This window comes from Denticeps clupeoides, chromosome 18 (assembly GCF_900700375.1).
Source record: "Denticeps clupeoides chromosome 18, fDenClu1.1, whole genome shotgun sequence".
NCBI lineage: Eukaryota > Metazoa > Chordata > Actinopteri > Clupeiformes > Denticipitidae > Denticeps > Denticeps clupeoides.
In genome coordinates, this window is record NC_041724.1 from 1,555,133 (window position 1) to 1,578,104 (window position 22,972).

The 22,972-nt window shown below is 50.5% G+C and overlaps 1 protein-coding gene across 2 annotated transcripts in view; it reads right to left on the minus strand.

Moving 5' to 3' along the window:
* The window catches only part of LOC114768318 (protocadherin-19-like), a 44,712-nt gene that overhangs the window by 16,803 nt on the left and 4,937 nt on the right, over positions 1-22,972 (minus strand). The window contains exons 2-3 of one of the 2 annotated variants that reach the window (XM_028960533.1): positions 22,531-22,858; positions 3,633-3,691 (exon numbers count right to left, since the gene is read on the minus strand). In XM_028960533.1, coding sequence (XP_028816366.1) covers positions 3,633-3,691; positions 22,531-22,858 — 387 coding nt within the window. Of the gene's footprint in view, positions 1-3,632; positions 3,692-22,530; positions 22,877-22,972 lie in introns of both variants that reach the window. The other variant, XM_028960532.1, reaches the window with a different exon arrangement.

Below are 22,972 nucleotides of genomic sequence, written 5' to 3' on the forward strand. Positions count from 1 at the left end.
CTACCATTATTTCAGAAGCAACAAAAGAGAAATGGAAACGAAGAAACGAGTGCTCTGCCATCACAACAACCCCTTCTTAAACTCCTCGCATAGTACTCATGAGGGTAATATGCACTACAACGTGGTGTTGATAGTAGCCTAGCGGGTAAAACACTCGCCGATGAACCAGAAGACCCAGGTTCGAACCCCACTTACTACCATCGTGTTCCTGAGCAGGACACTTAACTCTGAGTGTCTCCAGGGGGACTGTCCCTGTAACTACTGGTTGTAAGGCGCATCTGATAAATGCTGTAAATGTAATTGTAAGTGTAGTAAGAGTAATATATGTATAGCCATTTAGTAAATTTATGAAGCCATTAGTAGAAAGGCACTAAGGGCCTTATTTACCTGGTACAGAATAAGATGTAGTGCATATGGTGTGTTCACTAAAGCCTCGCCATTCACGTCTTCTGGGTTTAAATAAAATGATGAAAAGGGGGAGGGGCCTGTGGGCATGATTGACAGATGTGAAATGTCCACGTCCATCTCCTCCCTTTCTTCTCTATTCCCTACACTCCTGATACGGCAAACGTGACCACGCCCATTGCCAACAGCCGTTACTCTTGTTTTGCACCCAGTTTAACAAAGATAAATGCTTCATTCAGGACCGATCCGGTCAAATTTGTTCAGAAAGTTGGTAATGAGAAGTCACATTACATTGTTTCTATGGCAGATTACGGCACGCTGTTTTCCCGGGAAGGAGCACCAGCGAAGAAGTAATGACCAGTCGTCTGTCTAAGAACGCAGCAGGCAGTGACAATGAAACCCGGGAGCGTGGGAGGAGAAGCACGGGAGCAGCAAACATGTCTTGTCACCAGTGCCACTTCCACGCGCCCGGCCGGCCCACAGTGCGGCGGGACCACTGGCACGAGCTCCCAGCCCTCGCACTCATCACAGACGGCCAGGTCAGCCGTCAGCGAACCCTTCAACACCCGGAGCCCTCGCCGAAAGCCAGAGCAGCACACGTTCTGCTGAGGTCGACCCGGCACCTACCGGGCCAGGGATTCTAACAGATTCAGTGCCGAGATTAAGACGTGCAGAGCCAGACCCTGAACGCTGCCAATCATCAAGCCGACGCCGAACACATCAACCTTGGGAAAGTCAAAAACGCGCGTCGATATTTCCACGCTGCTACGCAAGGCCTTGCCCGCGAGAAAATAAATTACTTTAACGCGTCCTCTCTTTTATTCACAGAGGTTTGTGCATTTCTAACAAACGTCTCATTTCTTCAACGTTAAAGAGGTCCACTGATATCCAGCAGGAATTAAAAAATATATGTTAATAATATGTTATTAAAGTTACTGTTACTAAATTGTCATTTTTGTGTAAATGTGGTCCTGACACTGAGACATCCGGTGCTCTTTTTACTCCAGGGGGGTGTAAGGCTGACAGCACCCTGACGTCTTCATGTTGATGCTGAAGTCTCTTGTCGGTGAACCCGAACAAACATGCGCCATGTCCCAGGCACGGCAGTCTTCAACCTACAGAGAGCCTACGGCGGCGGCTGAGAAAGGCTTGTCTCGGGCTCCAGCTGTGATCAGCCATTCCGTCCAATGAAAAGGCTTCGCGGAGAAAAAGCATGCACACACATCCTCCCACAGACAGGAGCTCGGAAGAAAGTCAAGCTGGTGATGAATGAAAGGAATGGAAGGTTGCTCAGGAGATGAAAACACCCTCTAATCATTCCTCGCACTCGCCATATTGCCACTCTGCTCGTGAGATGCTATCAGGAATAAAACGTGCCGCGCCAAGGCTGTCACATTATAGAAGGAGCTATCTGTGCGGCAGGATTTGGCATAATTGGAGGTAAGAGTCAGTCCCTGCCGTAACTCGCAATTGTGTTGTCGGCTGAAGGCTCTGGGGAGGATTCCATATTTCAGAAAATGACAGAGCCCACAGCGCCACTTTGCTAATGTGGATTTGACACATGTGGACCAGAGCCAGGTGTCAGACATCATGCACGGGAGGGTGGGGAGGTCTAACCGGAGCCCGCTAAAAGCCTCAAAGCAAAGCATGGGCCCACAAGGGCTACGGTTTTACCAGATGGATTTGGGTTCTTTATGGCAGGAGTCATGGTTTTATGGCTGTGGATTCTTATGGAATGAGCACCATTTCAGCGCCTTCTGAGAATTGTGACACTCTGGACCTTCATGTTGACATGGAGGTGACAACATTGGCTCTATGAAAGCACCTCAGACCACACCCATATTCTGGCCTATAAAAATATATTCATAAAACACTATTCAATACATATATGCAATCAATCAAATAATATTATCCAATAAAATGCTTTCTTAAATGAATGCATTGATACGATAATGTTATTTACACATTTACTTAAGTGGATGAAATCTATTATTCACTTTCATTATAGAATAGAGTGAATGTTACAACTATTACTATGCATACTATTGTAGTGACAAATACAGTGGATACGGAAAGTATTCAGACCCCCTTACATTATTCACTCTTTGTTATACTGCAGTTATTTGCTAAAATCATTAAAAAAAAGTTAATTTTAAATCCCCTCATTAATGTACACCTTCATTTGAGTCCAGTTGTGTTTGGTTAGGAAAGCCACACCCCTGTCTGTATAAGACATTACGGCTCACAATGCAGGTCAGAGCAAATGAGCAAGCAGGGATGTCAGAGGATCCCCAAATCAAGGTGTCAAAATAAGGGGGTTTCTGTCTGAATATTTAGGACCGTGTGATATTTCAGTTTTTCTTTGTAATAAATTTGCAAAAATGTAAATAATTCTGTCTTTTTTTGTCAAAATGGGTCACTGTGTGTACATTAATGAGGGAAAAAAAATAACTTAAATGATTTTATCAAACGGCTGCAATATAACAAAGAGTGGAAAATGTAAGGGGGTCTGAGTACATTCCGTACCCCCTGTTGTCTCTCTTTGACTTTGTAATGCAAAGGTACTGCAAAGCCCGAACAAGCTCGGACTTCCATGGACGTGCCTCTGCTGCCCTTCTTTTGTCGGGATGAGCCTGTGTGGGGGGGACCGCCAGCTCTCTGATCTTATCACAGTAATTGCACCTTCCCCGGACCACAGGCGCTCAAACCCCTGGAGGGGGGGGTTCTTTGTGCCGCGCGTTGCCACCCGCACATGAATGCGCTTTGTTTATAGTATAAACGCTCATCTTCTCAGGACCAAATTGGCATAATGGCTTTTTTTCCCCAAATAAACAGGGGAATTATGGTGCCGGTTACAAAGCCCCCGGCGTCTGGCCCCCTCCCAGCTGCTTCAGGTGGACCCAGGAATGCAGCTTTATGCGCTCGGACACAAAGAGGCTGTTCAGGCCTGAGCCCGTTGTCTCAGTTCACCATATCTCATCCCGGCATCTGCAGTGCGATTCCCACACTTAAAATGCTTCAGGTTTCCCGGGAATTCCGCAAATCCGCGCCTTTTAGCATGCAAGCTTTTTAAAATGCTTTAACATGCCACACGCACGCATGGTATCAGCAGGGATCAGACGGAATTATTCACAGGTCTGAATATGTAAAAGAGTGTTGCGTTTGCGTGCGAAAGCCATTTTTAATGCATTAGTTAACAGTAGAATGTGTGTTCTTTTGCCACGTACCTTTTGATAAGATGTGCTCTGCTGTTCACGTAGCTGGAATCAATAGAATAATTCTCCGTCTGAAATAGAGGGACAGAAAGAAACAGAATAGAAGAGCGGAAGAAAGAAAAAAAAGATATCTATTTAATTATGCACATCAAAAATACTTTTTATTAGCAAAATTGGCTTTCAATAGAAATGATATTTTACACAGAGCACCACCATCCATTCAGCGTGAAAGAGCCGTAGAGGAGGCTGGTGCAGACTCTCCGCCTCCTCCACGTTCACTTGGCTTCAGTCTTCAAAATGGAGTTATTAGAGAAGGCCACGTATCGCGACGGAACAAGGGAGACATTTCCTGACCCTCCTGCGTAATTTTTTGGGGTGGGGATTATTTTAAATAAAAAAAAGCCGCGGGATTTCGTCTCTTAAACTCTGCAAATGCAGATTAAAAGGCTGCGTGTGATGAGCCTCTGACCCACGCTGAGGAGCACCGCTTCAAAGACGCTTTTTCACGCATTTTGTGGGATTATTTTTTTTTTTCAAAGGCAAACAAGCTGCCGAAATATTTGCACATCAGTGAAATGCAAACCAACGCCGGTGTGCAACCGGGAGAAGTGGAAGACGCATGATCTTCAGTCGAGATAAAAAACGCGCAAGTCAATGGCTTCCTTTCAGCAGGAAGTCAACCAATCAAAAAGAACCCCAGACGCACGCGGCCAAAAGTGTCCGTATTGATAATGGTGGTTACCATGGGAGCAGGCGCCACGCAACGACGGCGCATGGAGGCCTCCACCAGCCGAAGATGGGAGATAAAGAGCCGGCCCGGCGTGACCGGTACACACAATTAAAAGCACAAGTGTGGTGAACTGAGCGGGTACTTTATCCCCGGGATATTCCCGGTAAAGCCGCAGCGGGTCGGATGCATCGCCCCACCAATAGGCGACCTGTCAGTGGGGCAGAGGTGGCCTACCGGTTAAGGAAGCGGCCCTGTAATCAAAAGGTTGCCGGTTCAAATCCCGACCCGCCAAGGTGCCACTGAGCGAAGCACCGTCCCCACACACTGCTGCCCGGGCGCCTGTCATGGCCGCCCACTGCTCACCAAGTGTGATGGTTAAATACAGAGGACAAATTTCACTGTGTCACTGTGTGCTGTGCTGCAGTGTTTGACAAGTAAAGTAAAGTGAAGTGATTTTCACATGTGATACACAGCAGCCCAGCACACGGTGCACACTGTGAAATTTGTCCTCTGCAATTAGCCATCACCCTGAATGAGCAGTGGGCAGCCATGACAGGCGCCCGGGGAGCAGTGTGTGGGGACCAAACACTGCAAACACTACAAAAACCAAACGGGGGACAAAAGGGGAGAATGTGAACTAACCCACAAGGCATGCCAGGACGGAAAACAACACCAGACATGGGCTGCCCGGTCCAACGTAAAATGTCGCTGCTCAACTAGTCCTTTATAACCAGGCACCCGTTGTGCGTTCTGATTCACGCTTCGGCCTGCTCGGAAAAGTCAGGTCCAAATTTCTACTTTTAAAGGAGCCCAAATGTCCCACTTTTTATTTAGAGCGCCCTCAAAAAAAAAAAAAGAAGAGCAAGATAATATTTTAATTACTGGTGATGCTCCGTACACCATACACCCCTCCACCTTGCTCTCTCAGCACTCGTGAAACCTTAACTCATTGTTATCAAGGAGATAATTTGTAAAAAGCCATTTTAATTAACACTTTATTAGCAAACCTTAATTTAGAGCGTGCACTGTTTGTTGTTCGCGGCGCTCGTGAGGTGGCGGCACCGCCCTTTGTTCCTGTCTGGCCTGAGACCGTTAATATCAAAGTAATTGGCGTAGGCAATTATTCTGGGGGTCCAACGCGGGGCGTACGGGCACAGAAATATATTTATCATTTTTTATTTTTTTTTTTTAAAGCCCAACCTGCCACCTGTGCTCCACTTTGGTCCCCGTGCGGACTCATTACGGCGCCTCTCCGGCTACGCGGGCACCCGGAGAGGCAAACTAATGAACGGGCCAGGCCACGAAAACGGAGGGGGACCTTCATTAAAGAGACAGCGTACAAATTTCCCGGCCCTGTAATTGGTCTGGATGGCTAATGCCGCATTAGCCGGCTCTCTGGGGGGACACGTAGGGGAGGAGGTGACCGGGATGCATGTGTAGCCATGTAAGGAATGCATGCCGGTAATTCCCCTCTCCCTTTTTCCGTTATTAATTATAAATTTATTTGTTTATTTATTGCGGAAACGCAGCACTGCAACACTCTTAATGTGCCGAGAACCCACTGCCCTGCTTTGTCAGCATATTTATGGAAAGGTCAGTTTTAATTACGAGTAGATCTTAGCACGCACGTTATAAAAGTAATACATGTGAAAATGCTTATATTCTTGTGAATTGTTTTGCATGGTAAAAATCGGTGTAGAAACCATGTGTGGGGTTATGTAGGCTCGTGGTGCATGTGTACATATTAAAATAAACCCCTAATGAACCAGCGCTGGGTAAAATTAACACCAGAACCTCGCTGGATCCGGTCCAGGCGGGATATTTAATGCATTAGCGTACGGCTTCCAGTAAAGAAATGTATAGCGGGCCTCTCTTTTTCGGCGCTGCCGTCGGAGGCCACGTCAATATTTTCCTCCTCCGAGGTTGGATTTCAGGCCAGCGGATGAAGGCCGCTTAACTACGGCGAGGCCACCGCAAATGGCCCCTTAATCTGCCCCGACAATGCGGTGTTGTGATCCCAGCGTGTCCGCCGTCACTCAATCCACCCGTAATTATTGCCGGTGTTGGGGAGAGAGAGAGCGGGAGACCCCCGCCTGCCACCATTCGCCCTCTCCAATGCCGGGCCGCGCCGGGCACCCTTCGCGCCACTCCGCGGAGAGGAAAGGCAATCTCCGCGCCTAGCCGCCGCCATGAGATTTGATTTGTCCTCCCGCCGGCGTGACGATTGGTTCTACACTCCGGACACGAGTGCCTTGACTGTGCAGGGCCGCTCCGCCGCCGATTTGGGCGTCCACCGATACGATTACAGCTCCGTTTCCACGTGAAAGGCTGTGGTAAAGTAGCGGTTAATTGAGGCGTCGCACTCCACCGGGAAATTATTAATTATCAGTCCGCTGCAGCGTTTTCGCTCTGCAGTCAATTTCATAAATCCAGGACGAATGTGAAAAGTGAAGTGATTGTCACTTGTGGTACACAGCAGCACAGCACACGGTGAAACGTGTCCTCTGCATTTAACCATCACCCTGAATGAACAGTGGGCGGCCATGACAGGCGCCCGGGGAGCAGTGTGTGGGGACGGTGCTTTGCTCAGTGGCACCTTGTCGGATCGGGATTCGAACCGGCAACCTTCTGATTACGGGGCCGTTTCCTTAACCGCTAGGCCACCACTGCCCCTCTTATTTTTTCTTTTTATAAAAAAATTATTAAATACTTATGCTAGTCCTCTCCACGGAAATCTTTAGTAAAAGGTAAAAGAGAACTCAGAGAGTACTGAAATTGGGACGTTTAGATAGAAAATGGCCCAGTACTCTTGTCCCAGTCACAGAATAGTCACACAAATGGGGGGGGTGATTTGGTGGAAGACATTTCCAGAAAGAAGAAGAGGGCCGACTTCCTCATTTTAATGCCTGATTGGCGTCCGCGGTTCATCCACTCGTCTTTGGGCTCATTCATCTGCCCTCCTGAGTGGCACATAATGAGCCCCGTTGTTTATGGGCGCCGCCCCGGGAAGAGCCGCTCCAGTCGGAGTTCGTTTTCTAATTACGAACGTGCCCGGCAGAACCGCGGCAGGCTGGAGATTTTTTAAGATGGAAAAACTCGACTCTTGGCCTGCCTGCAGCCACCTACACTTATGGCCCACCGTAACTGGGCCCTGCTCTCCACTCGGGGGTCTCGGCTGCACCCCCTTTTGGAATCGAACCCCCGCGGGCCCGTCCAGTGCGCACGGCACCTGCCGGGAACGGATTTATCCGGACTTACACGACCCGGCGGGCGGACGCCATGATCCGCGCCCAGCCGGGCTGTCAGCTCCTCAATTACGGCGTTACCCGTAGATCCTTCGCCATCTGGTGGATTATAGATTTCCCTTTAAAAAATACTATTAAATTAAACTGGTAAAGCCCTCGGATCGTGCTGGAAACGGGGTGAAGGGGTTCTCGCATCTCGTGCCATACTACCCACTGCCCATAAACGCACATTATAAGCGAATCGTGGTAAGTCCTTAAAGGGGTTTGAGTAAAACATTTGCATTTACGGCATTTACCAGACGCCCTTATCCAGAGCGACTTACAATCAGTAGTTACAGGGACAGTCCCCCCCTGGAGACACTCAGGGTTAAGTGTCTTGCTCAGGGACACAATGGTAGTAAGTGGGGTTTGAACCTGGTTTTTCTGGTCCATAGGCGAGTGCGTTACCCGCTAGGCTACTACCACCCTGCGTGGTAAAACGAGGTCTTCAGTCGAGTCGCGTTATTTCCGGGTCCCTCTAATAGCTGCGAAAGCAGGACGTGAATCGTCTCGCCGTTTGTTTCGGTGTAGAAATACTCCTTACCGCCGGTTACCTGGGTGGAAAGATTTTTTCTCCCCCAACCCCGTCCCGCCGCTCTGCCGTGGGTGACCCACTTCCACCCCCACCGAACCCCCCCTTCCCCCGTTCCCAGCCAAACAATCGCAGACTGTACAAGGGTATTTCCCTGGCCCGCATCGGCAAGGCGCCAACCCCTCCGCCTCGTATCGGGATCCGTACCCATGATGCCGCGGGGCTCTCCAGACGCCGCCCGCCTGCGGTCTGCAGAGATATGATTAATTATGCATACATTAATAGCAGCAACAGCATTAAAGATGCATGAGCTCGTCAACGTCGAAGGCAATGAAGAGACTCTGAATAAGAGCGGGGCGCGGATTTGTGGGGTCAGAGAAGCCGGGGGTCTCGGGTTACCGGCAGCTTGCGAGCGGGACTGGCCGAGTATCGGCCGAGGGGGGGTCATCTACCGTCACCTTTCTGTAGAAGGGAAGGCGAAGCCACGAAACCCCCTTCCGGACGTGTCAGACCGCATCTGGGTGTTCATGCCACACAATATCGGGAGGAATCCCGAATAACGCGACGAGATTAAGATTTGGGGGCTTTTACGTACCGAAAAGGGGGAGGGACGAACGACTTGCCGATCGCGTGGCTTTCCCGAAAGGGGATAAATCGGCTTACTTTTCTTTAAGCCCAAGGAACCTAATCAAACCGTAATAGCGGCAGCTTCCCGAAGGCCCTCCCCCAGGATTCGCCTTTAATTCCAACGTTAGAGCCCCGAAATAACGAAAGCGGCCGGCCATTGTTTCAGTCTGGACGACGGGTGTCACCTGACACACGAGGGACGAGAGACACCCGACGCTGGTCGGACTTCTCTCCCGTTTCGGCCTTAAACAGGCTTTCCAAGGGAATTAATGGCGGACGTTTGGCGGGGCACTTTTTTTTTTTTTCGACTGCGGCCCCTGGAGTTCGGCCAGTTTCAGGGACGGGTCCGCGGTAATTTAATGTACAAATAATTCCGCCGGCTTTGGAGAGGGGACTTTTTCTCCCAAAGCCTCAAACGTCAGGACACGCGCCATCATATTTTTAGGTACGCTAATCCAGGACACGTGCGGCCGAGGTGATTAAAAAATTGATGGTGGCTGGTGCCGTAAAATGCACATATTTCACCGCATTAAGGCTCCATCTGCTCAGTCTGATCGGTAGATCAGAAGTGAAGTGATTGTCACATGTGATACACAGCAGCACAGCACACAATGCACACAGTGAAATTTGTCCTCTGCATTTAACCCATCACCTTGAGTGAGCAGTGGGCGGCCATGAGAGGCGCCCGGGGAGCAGTGTGTGGGGACGGTGCTTTGCTCAGTGGCACCTCAGTGGCACCTTGGCGGATCGGGATTCGAACCGGCAACCTTCTGATAACGAGACCGCTTCTTTAACCGCTAGGCCACCACTGCCCCGTGTTACGCCGGACCTGCGCCTGTGACGCGTTGACAGGGCGGGGTTTAAATCTTCCGGGATCCTCCCATGAAAACAAAAGTTATCTCCAACGTTGGAAATCTGTGATTCCGTCTTGATTTTGTAGCGTGAACTTGGCGTGGAGGAAATGCGAGCCTCCTTCTGCTGCTCCCCCCGGCCCATCAGCTCCTGGAGAGGCCTGAGAGGCGGTCGTTACGAGCGTAGATCATCAGCGCGTGGCTGTAAAAGTAATGACGGAGCGACCGCAGAGCGCCCGATATTGCTCGCACGCGGCGGCGAGGAATGCTTTTTCCCCTCTCCGCCCCGGCCGGTCGTTGCAGACTGTGCGGCACCACCGCGGGAGGGAGCGGATGCACTCGCTCCCAGTCGGCCTGCATATTGACGTCCATTTAATCCGACACCGGGGTAGTGGACGAGTCCCCGCCTCCAGCGCCGCTCCGGCGGAGGGATCCAGGTGACGCTTCGTCATCTTTCATTATTATCAAACGATGTTTCACCATTTGGCGGGAGGTGGCTGCTTGGCCACGACCCCGGGAAGTATGGCAGGTGGAGGCGGGCCCAACGCCGGTCTGGGGACGGACCCCCCCATCCCCTGATGTAGGTGCAGGCGCATCTGGCGCTAATATGCGGGATGGTCTCATATCGGCAGCTGCCGGGAGGCGGATTGACCAGAGCGCATTACCACCCGGCGCGCCACCGGCACATCTGAGGGTCCGGGCGCGACTGGCGGGCAATCAGGGCGTCGCCGCCGCCGCCAACAAACGTAAAAGTAACTAAAAATTAAAAGAGGCCTGTTTCGCATATGGAGCAAAATGGCCGGCGGTGCCTAAAACAAGACCGGCAAGACTTTTGATGGTGAACCAAATTCTGATTGGTTGCGATCACTCTTCCTTAATACCCTGTTGATCCAAGGGTTTGAATATTGATAGAATAGAACAATTTGATGTAGCTTAACAACAGTGGGGTCCGAGCCGAACTATTTCAAATGCCAAACTTGACCTTCGACCTGTGCCTCACCACCTCGAGCTGATTATGGCTCTATTGTTCTGTATAATGCACCATCGATCAATAACAACCAATTGTTCCGATGCAAAGGCCTGCAGAGGCAGGTAAGCACGGCCTACTGTACTCTGTTCTAGTCTACTGTATTTTACACACAAGCACCTTAAGGGCAGCAGAGGGTGAAGTGTGTGTGTGTATGTGTGTGTGTGTGTTGAGCAGCTTGTGCGTTCGCCCAGTGAAACAGAAACAGATGCGGTGGGCTTGACCCTTGGGTTCAGGAGGGATTCCGGCAGCCGAAACACACAGGGATTAGCCACGCCGACTTTATTTAATTTAATTTCTATTAGGGGCCATCTTTTTTTTCTTTTTTTTTTTTCGAACGAGGGAAAGCCTGGAGTTACCGAATACACCACGACACCGCGAATACACCACAGATACACCACGACTATCTTCAGAGGACAGTGCCTCCGCGGCTCCACACCGAGCGCAGATAGGATCCTGTTTACGGCGCGTAATCGACTGCACCGCACCGTCCGACACCACGACTTCCTCGAAATGGAAACCTGGAATCCTTTTGTTCCGCCGGCCGCGAACAATGTGCCGATAATGGTCTTTCATCAATGGCGCCCGGCTGGGCGTGTTGTATGCAGAGCAGCTATCGGCCGTAAACACATCTCAGGGCCGCAGGTTTATCTGTTCACGCGCAGGCCGGCCGAAGCGGCTCTTTGTCTCAGAGCGGCGGCGGCGGCGGCTTCCTTTCCCCCTTTTTGATTAGCGACCGCAGTTAATTCCTTGCAGGCAGGATGTAGCTCGATATCCTTGCGTGGTGAAATCCCTTCATTTACTAGGAGCTGATGAACTCGGAGCACAAAAAGAGTAACTTCCACTTTCGCGATCGTAGAAATACTAAAAATATAAAGAACAAACAACAAATTGCTTAACAGGTGACAAAAATCTGCCAAAAAAGAGCTATTTCACAGCATTTACATTTACGAGACGGCCTTATCCAGCACGACTTACAATCAGTAGTTACGGGGACAGTCCCCTCCTGGAGACACTCAGGGTTAAGTGTCTTGTTCAGGGACACAATGGCAGTAAGTGGGATTTGAACCTGGGTGTTCTGGTTCATAGGCGAGTGTGTTACCAGCTAAGCTACTGACACCCAGGAAAATTTAAGGCCATTTTACACAGGTGACGTGGGTGGTGTAGCACGCAACGCACGAAGAACGACGCTCCAAGCGATGCGAACGCACCGCCTTTTATCAGAAGATATCAGAGCCGGGAAATGTCGGCAATAGTCCTCCCTGTTTTGATCGCGGGTGGAATAATTGGAGCACTCTTAGACTCATTACACGAGAAGCGTGGCAGGCAAAAGAGCGCTTTAAATGTCCTCCTTCGTTTGTGACGCGGCTTTGAGGAAGAAGGGAAAGAAACGGAAAAAAAAAAAAAAAGTTTGGCTCGACCGCGCTTTCGCGAAGGAACGCCGGAGATCTGACACCTGTGGTCCCGAACTCCAGATTAACAAGCAATTCGAAGCAACTTTGAAAAACGAGTCCCCGCCATCGCACCAACAATCATAATTACCCGACCGGGCGGCACAGGCGGTATAGAACGCGAACACTCGTTCCAGAACGTTCCGGCGCGCTCCAAAACAACTTCATTTAGGCCAACGGAACTCCGGTCAAAAGCGGCAAAGTCTGTAATTACCAGTGTGGTTTTACAGGGACTCAACGATGCTTTAATTAGTGCTACTGCAGCAACGGTCAGGCTGGAGCACTCGATGGGGGACGCCGAGGGGACGAAGGCGGAGGAAAACGGGGGTCCGGAAATGTCACCGCGTAACACCATTTTGTCACTTTAACCAGGACAAGGACAAGGACGAGACCAATTAAAAAGTGACCTCTGGATATGGGAACTTCGGAAAAGTGCTGTTTAGCGTTCCGTTAGGAAGAGCCTGTCCGCGCCATGCTAGTTGAGAGGATAATGACGTGTGCTAATTGTTTATATGGACGTTCTGCGAGGCGGGTAGGGGCAGTGGTGGCCTAGCGGTAATCAGACCGTAATCAGACCATAACCAGAAGGTTGCCGGTTCGAATCCCGATCCGCCAAAGTACCACTGAGGTGCCACTGAGCAAAGCACCGTCCCCACACACTGCTCCCCGGGCGCCGGTCATGGCCGCCCACTGCTCACTCAGGGTGATGGTTAAATGCAGAGGACAAATTTCAGTTTGTGTACCGTGTGCTGTGCTGCTGTGTATCACAAGTGACAATCACTTCACCTTTCGGTAACGTAAAGCGGGAGCGCGTGCGGCGCGTTCGAGCGGCCTCGTCCGACCGGGAGTTTAGCGTTCAGGTGCACGAGCTAATGAGCTGAGGCTAAAAATGGCGCAGGCCGGTAAACAAGCGGCCACGTTCCGGCCCCGGCGGACCGCTCTCCCGCTCGTCCCCCCCCGAGACGCATGACAGATTCGCACTTTAATCGTGTCTCAAACAACACGTCCCGGTGGCAAGTGCAAGATTGGTGCCTGGTCCCTCAGCAACTCCTGACAGCGAGTCCACCGCAAAAATCCAGGAAATCCAACACTTCATTAACGATGGCAGAGGCAAGCGGGATTAAATTGGGAAGCGCAACTTCGTTTTCTTCATAAAAAAATAAAAACACTACTTTTTGTTCACTGATCCGTTCCGAGTGGCAGAGCTTATTACTTCACACATGTTTGCTTCAATCATTTATCCAAGAAAGATGAAATAAAAGCGCAGAAGCTCTGCCGTTGTCTGAAAAGGATGATGTTGGGCGGGCACAAAGAATACAAAATAAAATATATATTCCCATCAATTCCTTTCCCGGAGGAAAACAAGAAATTGTCAAAAACAACAACAACAACAACAACACAGTAACCGAGCTAAAATAAGACCGGTGACAGTTTCAGTCGTAACTACAGCGTCAAGATTCGCAGCGTAATTATGTCCACAAAATCCACTCCAATCAGGACGTCTACAGTGACCCGTGTCTGTTGTCCATCTTTTTGTGTTTTTTTTTTTTTTTTTTAATCCTTTATCTGCATTTGGATCAAATGTGTCGTGACAAGTTTTTTTGATAGATTACTCATTTGCAAAAATTACTAACAGACAATACATATACATACATACACGAAAAACATCAGCAACATCCAAGTAATATTTTTAAGAGCATTTACATGCCGCGCATATTAAAATACACAATTGCAATTACATAAGTAGCCATTGATGCAGCTATTTGTTTAATTTGCATTAACATAATTAGCAAACGCTACTGTATTTTCTTTCCTCAATGTAACTGTGACAACGTTAGGGATCATATATATATATGGAATCGCGCCCTGCGAGTCTAACTTGTCCTCCTTCGCTTTTGACATTGCCTGGGATGTTGAGGGAAGTCGAGATAAGAAGCCCTGATCCTTTTAAAGACAGCCCCATAATCCGACAGAGGGGAAGCTGCAGATTTAAAGGACTTAGTCTGGATTATTGCTAGTCGGCCAAATTAAACCAAAAGTCATCTTTCTGCAGTTGCTCATGCAAGCTGGCGCCTGGCGTCGCCCACAACAAGGGAACCGGAGGGGTGGGGGCTATAATTAGAAATGCATTTGGCTTTATTTCCATCTCTTCTTTCTGTCTCTCACGTTCCTTCTCCATCGCGCTGTCCTGGGCGGCGGCGTCTGAGCCTCGATTCTCACGCGCCACTGTGCCCTTTGTTTTGCTCATTTCTGCTTCTTATTTTTTGGGAAATTCCACCCCCCTGCCCACCTGCCACGCTGTGTCTCGCGGGCTAAGCCGCTGCCAGGCTGCCCGGCCGCGGTGAGTGGCAGGCCTGTCCTTGTAGTCTTCGCCTCGGCGGAGGAAGCCGAGAATGTGGCCAAACATGGGCTTAGAGCTCCAAAGAAAATAATCGGCATTGCGTGGTGTGTGGAAGAGGACAGCGGTCCTTCGCGGCGCTCATCTGGCCTGAAGGTGGGAAGTTCAGACGATCGTGCGAAATATGAATGAGAATATTACTCTACTGCTGGTTCCGTCACGCTCTGTAGATTCTCTATGATTTCATCAACGTTCTTCTGATTCCGAAGATGTTCTCACACACCCACGACCTTCGATAGATCAAAATACCGAACACTGCATGTTGTCTCTGGACAATAAGAAATATATTGACAGCACTGAACAGCCACTGCTGAATCAGATAAGAAGCGCACTTGTCGGCCACCCGGAGCGACGCTGAGGCTTTTATTTTGGGGCGCTTAAAACGTAGACTGCAATAACAATTACGCCAAGCCCCCGGGGGGAAATCCTTAGATCCCCTTCGAGCGAACGACACGCCCCAGGCGTATTTAACAGCCAACCAAGGAGCGGCAGACCTTTTTTTTTTTTTTCATCCAGCTCGGACCAATCAGCACGCAGGAAGGCGGCCGTGTGATCCGTATGTGTGTTTTTTTGCTTTCGGCGGCCTTGTCAGCTCGTTTCAGGCTAATGACGCCTCAGAGGCCACGTAGGATCAGGGGCACCCAGGCACGACTCCGTGGTGACCTGGGCACGCGACCCCGGGGGGGGGGGGGCGCATCAAGTCCTCATCACTGGGTCTGAGCGACCTGCACCCTCTTTTTTTATAGATGTATACATATTACCATCCTCCGTTTCAGCCTCTTTCTCTCTCTCTCCGAGAACAGCTGCCTCGGCGGAGGGGAGAGGTTGAGCCGAAGAGCCCCGCCGCAGAGCCGCGGACCAGAGCACACCGCTTCCATTCATTAACTGGGGCTCTAGTGCTGCAGGATGTCAAACGTCGGACGTGAGAGGAAAGGGAACGAGCCGCTCTATTGTGCCGCCCCCCGAAGGGCCGGCAGAAAATGCCTCTCCGGCCACCGAATAAGAACCTCGCCCTCCATCCCCCCTTCCCGTGGCTTTCTACGCTTCGCCGTGCCGACCCCCCCCCGTTGCATCCGATGTCGGCGAGGACAGGCTCGTCCCCGGCTCGTCCCCGGCTCGTCTGAGGACCCTTTCGGTCTCGGGGGGAGGGGGGGGGGTAATCGAAATGGCTGGAGCTCGGTTCTCGAGACGAGAACCAGGAACGTACGGAAAACCAGGACCGAGTTCTCCAAATGAGGTCCTGCGGCACGGAAAAGACGGGGACGGAAGGAGGGACGTACTGATCCGGCAGAAAGAGGAGGAGACGGATGGAGAGGAGCGAGGGATTGAGCGGTCGTGACGAGTGGATCGGTTGACGGGTCCGCGCGCAGTCATGGCCCATTAGGCCGGCCGGAGAAGAGCGCCACACCTCATTACGCCTCCCAGCCTCGCCGCGGCCACGCCCAGGCTGCGCCACGGGTGGCCAGAGGAACTTCAACCTGGAAGACGTTCCTACCACGTTCCTGCGCCGCAGAATGCGTGTGATCCCTCATAATGGGCGTGAACGTGAACCCAGAAATCGATTTCTTATTCATTTTTCCTCTGTAAAAAACCTACAGGTGTCCATCTAATGGGGGAGGACGTACAGCAGAGGCTGCTGCTTCTCCTGCACAATTTAAATCCACCCTGCTGGAGTTGGACATGAGCGGTGAAGTATGCTAATTTTGTTGTGCAAAAGAGAAGTTTTGCAGTAATACGATAAACACGTAGCCAGAAAACCATCCCGAGACGGGCAAGGCGGCGAGAAAAAAAAAAAAAGCCGGCGAGGCGAGACCATTTTCTGAAGGTAGAACGTAGATACGCTCTGGACTGAGGTACAGGTCACCGGCGTTCCCCAAATCACCATCACCTTTTACGGATCTGCACGGAAGCGCGAAGCAAATTAAAACAAGGCGTAATGACGATGCACGCGGACACTTACAGTTACGTTCTACTCGTGTACTGTCAGGTAACTGTGATGGAACAAAAAATCACAATTCAAAAATAAATGTCATGTTATGTTATGGAACGTCACTTTTGATTTTGTTTTTCGCTGTCATTGTGCATTTGTGTCAAATTTGGTTATGATGTTTGGTGAAATGAATTCAGATGAATCTTCTGTCCTCCTGTCGTCTCGCTTGTGTTGTTCGCGTTTCATCTGGTAAGTAATAAATAAAAGCATCTACAAACAGGCATATGGGGGGGCGCTGCTTCCCCCCAAAATCCCAGTAGGCCCATCCAGCACAGGCACGGCGTGGGACGGGGGCTAACTTTAAACCGCGACAGTCATTATTCTTACTAACCCTGATGGATGTTGCTTAACCTTTAACCTTCATTTCTATAGACGTATTTACGGCCGAGTGTGTGGGAAGTGTCTCTCTCTCGCTCTCTCTCTCTCTCTCACACTCCTACAGCAGAATGCACGCCGATGACCTTCCATGTCGCAATAATTTTAACTCGGAGAGCTGGCAGCGAGATCTGTGTTAATGAGAGATAAGGTAGGAGAAGTTTCTCCCGAGCCCTCGACAGGGGACGCTTTCTTTTCGCACCTATTCCTAACGCGGAGAGATGGCGCTTTTTAAAGCACACGCCGCCGCATCGTAGCCGCGATTAAAAGAGATTAAAAGAGGGATGCGTGCTCGGCTACCATATTGAGTCTTGGCCTGAGCAGCTCTGTCTTTTTCTTCTTAAACGTGAGCAACTGAAGACAAAAAAAAGGATAAAAAAAAAAAAATTGGCATTGGAGACAATTTCTCACTTTCTCAATTGGAGGTTTTATTACTTGTAAAATAATGATGGATGAGTACAATATGCACGTGGTGGGGATTGGAGTTGTTAGCACATCCTGAGAAGGCAAATTCATATAATTACTCCTCCGAGATGGCGGAGAAGAAAGCAATACCTGCTGTCATTAGCAGAACGTGCGGAGGGGAGATGCGGAAACGCGAGACGGTGAACTAAATTCGATATCGGCGCGATAAACAGCCATCGGCTTCTGGGAAAATGGACTTATTAAAAAAAAGCGCGCTTCCCACGCCTCCGTTCATTGTTGCTCGCGCTGGCATAGAAAAGGAACAATTCGGCAGAGTCGCACGAGCCGGGATTTAAACCGGACCGGTCTCTTTGGCGGGACTGCACCCGATCTGCGCCCACATCAAAGGAGACCACGGACAAAGAAGCCCCGGGAACCAGGACTCTTCACAGGTCTGGGCTCCTCTCGGCGTCTCTCAGAGCTCAAATGTTTGGAGGGCCCGGGCTTTTAAAAAAGGACTATTTTGGGGTTCATTTCTGTATTAAATTGGAAAGGAATGGCGAGGACCCAGATGCTTGAGCCTGAACGTCTATTTTCACCGCCTGGTCCCGGCCGATCACAGGAAGAAAAGGCTCCCAGCGAAAGGTCACCGTGAAGAGACCAGAGGGAGCGTGATGATCAAACGTTGCAGCTGCCACAGTCGCTGGGTACCAGAGACTCGAGCAAGGAGGTCACCTCCTTTATTCTCCCCACCAGGACCCAGTTTTCCTCCCTCTGACGCTTCAATTTCAACGACACTTCGAGAGCTCAGCCATAAATCGTCAGCCATTTTTAATGTTGTGGCCGATCAGCGAATACTCCAGACTCCCGTCCATTATTCCTGCGCGCCCTCCTTGTCCATGTCGTCCCTGGCCCGATGCACACGGCGACCCGGCATCGTATCTCGTTACGGCTGGGCGGCGGTGACATGCCAGTGTCAGGCCGCGTCACTCTGGGCCGTTCTGACATGGCAGCCTCGGTCTGGGGGCGAAAGATCCTGGACGAGGGGGCGCCCGGCAGACGGTGAAAACTCCTCATTCCCGCGGAGCAACGTGCGCTGCCGTGACGTACGCCGCAACTGTGATTTACGGTGTAATTATTTGGGACGCCCAGTAGATGAACTGTAACGACGTGTGGACGAGCCTGTAGGCATGATTGACGGCTCCCACCCACCCCGCTTCCTCAGTGGACAGTGGACATCATGAAACTTTACGGCCACTGCCAACACCGGTGTGCAGAGTATCCTTTGGCGTGCCGGCCTGGCGGTTGAGGAAGCGGCCCCGTAATCAGAAGGTTGCCGGTTCGACTCCCGAGCCGCCAAGGTGCCACCGAGGTCCCGTCCCCACACCCTGCTCCCCGGGCGCCTGTCATGGTGCCCACTGCTCCCCAAGGGTGGCGGTATAATACAGAGGACACGTTTCACCGTGTCACCGTGTGCTGTGCTGCAGTGTCTCACAATGACAATCACGTCTCACTCGCTTTAATTCAAGCATTTTGATGACATAAGCAAACAAGAACCAGCGAATTGATCCTGGCGGGAACCGAATTGCTCCTAATAATTACAAAAATTATAATTTTTTAACCCTGTTAACCAGGTTAAAATTCATCGGGATTTAGGTTTTTTAAAAAAACATTCAAGTTTTACACGTTCACCGTGGTAATTAAGAATCGGCAACTTTCAGCGAAGGAGGTGGGGGGGTCAAAGTTCACGCCACAGCATCGTCACCACGAAGATCAGGACCGATGGCGGCGACGACGCGGCCGGAACACAGCGGTGCCGCTGAGTCACATGACGCGAGCGACACACGGCACGGCTTTCCGTCTTCCCCTCCCTCCTGGCGAACGCCGCTTGAAGACAGCGTGCTCACGCAAAGCCCGCCGACAAATGTGACCTTTTCAGATCACTCGGCTGCTCATCTGGCAGCGAGACCAATCAGCACGCATCAAAGGGCGCCGGAGATACCGCTCGACTCACACTCCTCCGAACGGGAGCCATTAAAGAGCGAAACCTCGCCGGGAGATCCGGGTCCTCCCCCCCCCCTCGCCGGAATCAAATTCTCGACATGCCGCGACCTTTGCATTGCCTTGTACGCTGTTTACTTAGTTCCCTCAAACACGGAGAGGGAGAACCGGAACGTTTCCGCCAACCGGAGGCCCCTGAATCACGAAACACGAGCCAAATCAATTAGGCCCGACGCAACGACGCCGTTCTGCCATAGTGATGGGAGACTCGGCGGGGAGCAAGGTGTGGACATGCAGAGATGCCTTCAAATAACCGCGCAGGTCACTTCTGCTGAGAGATCCGACAAAATCATGAAAAAAAGAAACGTTTCTAAATGGGTCCTGCAATAAAAAACTAAATCTTGGGCAGAGAGGTGATTTATTTTTCTCTACATATGCTTTAATTTTTCATTCCCATCTATTGAGCAACAGAGATCATTTTTTCTATTCCTATGCCAGCCATTCCATGGGGTGGTAGTAGCCTAGTGGGTAAGACACTCGCCTACGAACCAGGAGACCCAGGTTCAAACCCCACTTACTACCAATGTGTCCCTGAGCAAGACAGTTAACCCTGAGTGTCTCCAGGGGGGGACTGTCCCTGTAACTACTGATTGTAAGTCACTCTGGATAAGGATATCTGATAAATGCTGTAAATGTAAATGTACACAAACACACCTTCTTCAATGTGATGAGCGACCTCTTCATTTGGCTCTTTAGCGCAATTAACATTATTCTATTTATCTATATTTTTAACCAAATTAAGCAGAGCTGTAAATCTGCATCTGTCTCTGTATGCAGATTACTTTAATTGCAGTTAGAAAAAGTTACACGGCTAAAAGTTGTTTTCTTGCTCCGCATCGATATTGCATTAACTCCACCCACTGAAGCATGCTGATCTGATCGATTTTAGCTGAAAGTGGTTCATACAGCATTAGGAATCAGCAGGATTCGGGCTGGCGATGTGTCTCGAAGTACATTATGACAGCTCAAGTATGTTGGTAATTGGAGTGGACCTGGACTAACTGCATTTCGCAAGGCCGTCCGCAGCAGCGCCCCCACCGCTCCGGACGGGCATTAGGAGACGTTCCCTCCCCGAGAGCCGTAACGCGAGAACCGCGATCCATTCCGTTTAAACACCCTAATGAAACTTACCAGGTCAGAGCCGGAATTGTATCCCCTCCGAAGGTTAATTTTAGGCCAGTCGATATCATCGGGAATTTATTTATCCGACTGCGAGCCCGGGGCCCCTCCCAACGTCCGATTATATCACCGTTAACGCGGTTCTCCGCGCTCTCCTCCCCGTCGGCTCTAAGAGGGGTTTTATCTCCAGCCTCGCTTCCCTTCGAAGCGGCGGACAGGTTGGCCACGTGTGGTGTAAACCACGGAGCTTCCGAGCGGCGACTTCCTGCCGCAGTGCTGCTCCCCGGCACATAATAAGGAATGAGGGGCCCGCGCGAGAAAAACAAACCCTTGAGGCGAGGCCAGATACTTCCGGACGACGGCGGTGCACGCACCAGCCCCGGTGTCCCGGCGAGACCTCTGGGGAACCCGGATCTGTGGAGTCGAGCGCTTTCAAGCCCGGACTCGCACGAAGCCAGCCAACCATGTGCCGCCGTGCCGTATTCTCACTACCGTCCACAATCATGCACAATCTCACATGGAGAGCAGGCATCTCCAAATATTACAATATCACGCCATTTTTTTTTTTATCACAGGCGGACATTTTATGGAAATATGCACTAGTACAGTACTCTGAATGAGACTGATCTGTGTTTGTGTGTGATTATTCTGTATTACTAATATTATGCAAATTGCATTGGACCCCTTCATTGTGCCAGAAGGAAATACAGTAAAGGCCAAAAGTTTGGACACCTTCTCATTCAACGTGTTTTCTTTCTTTTCATGACCATTTACGCTGGTATATTTTCACTGAAGGCATCAAAACTATGAATGAACACACGTGGAGTTATGTACTTAACAAAAAAAGGTGAAATAAGTGAAAACATGTTTTATATTCTAGTTTCTTTGCTCTGATTACTGCTTTGCACACTCTTGGCATTCTCTCGATGAGCTTCAAGAGGTCGTCACCTGAAATGCTTCTCCAACAGTCTTGAAGGAGTTCCCAGAGGTGTTTAGCACTTGTTGGTCCAGCTCACCCCAAACCATCTGGATTGGGTTCAGGTCCGGTGACTGTGGAGGCCAGGTCTCCACTTTTTGTTAAGTACATAACTCCACATGTGTTCATTCATAGTTTTGATGCCTTCAGTGAGAATCTACCAACGTAAATCTCGGGGGACCCTGGTAGTGCCTGAACTTGGATGTCGATAAATGAGCCAAACTGGGTGGCTCTTAAGTACCTTCCAGCATTAATGCATCTGCACGTCTTTAACGGGGTTTTAGTGATCCATGCCGCAAATTGGATCAGCCAGTCGATAGATCAATGGCTCTCCCGGCTTCGCTCGCAGGCTTAAAGCTTTGCGTGTTTCCATCAGGGGAACATTGGAAATTCCAGCCGCAGGGGTCAATAACGGCAAAATCCCCCAATCCACATGTCAGAGAGAGTCAATAAATCCAAGGGGTGAGTGAGACACGTCACCTGGACTGAGGAGGCACCGTGGGACGCGAGTCGCGATTATTCTTCTGATTAGCCGGGTCAGCGCGTCTGGCAGGAGCCCACGGTTCTCTTCCGTTTTACGCAACGTCGGTAAATGATACAGCCCTGACTCTCGCGAAAAAAGAAGTCTGGCAGATCAACGTCGTTTTCGTTCCAAACTCCTCCAATTAGGTAAAAAAGCCACCACTCGGTCACCGTTATCGTGCTGCAGCCTGCTGTGACAGGATATGACATCATCATAACATATCAACCTCACAAAACGTCCACCAGGACGCTGGATTCACGTATCAAACAATTAAAACCGACGTAGGATCTAGCAGGCACTTCCACTTCCACCAAAATTCCGCTTCCTTCACCTACAAAGCTATCGTGATCATATTATAGACAATATTTAATATCGCAGGAGTGACATTACAACGATATCATCATCACTGCGAGCAAGATATTCAATTCACATTATATACGTAGAGCCAGGTGAAGTAGGAACGTCTCAAGATCTCATCGACCAATCAGAGGGCCACAATCGCCTGAATCCCAGCAGCCAATCACGGCTCAGCCCCGGGCTGGAGAAGGGACAAGGTCTCACCTCGGGAAGGGGCATCCCGTTGATGATGAGGTCCGGCTGCTGGGGGCCCTGGCCGGTGAAGGTGTGGTGGTAGGTGTGGTTGGGCGCGGCGTTGCGCGAGTTCTGGTTCTCCACGTTCAGGAAGGTGCTGTCGGAGCGCCGGCAGCCCAGCGGCAGGGTCTGCTGGTGGTAGTCGAAGTAGTTGAGCGAGGAGGTGAGGGACGAGCAGCTGACCACGTTCATCTTGTCCGTCTCCTCCACGTCCCGCGGCACCAGCCGGATGTCGTTCTTGCTCAGCTTCTTCTTCTTGCTGGACTTCTTCTGGTTGCCGTAGGAGTACTCCGCCACCCTGTGCAGGTAGAAGAAACTGAACAGACTCAATACAGCAGTGGTCTGTCCCCCTGGCACCATGCACTACCACAACAGAAGGCCCCTGCCGGAGCCTTCCAGGCCGCATGCTGCG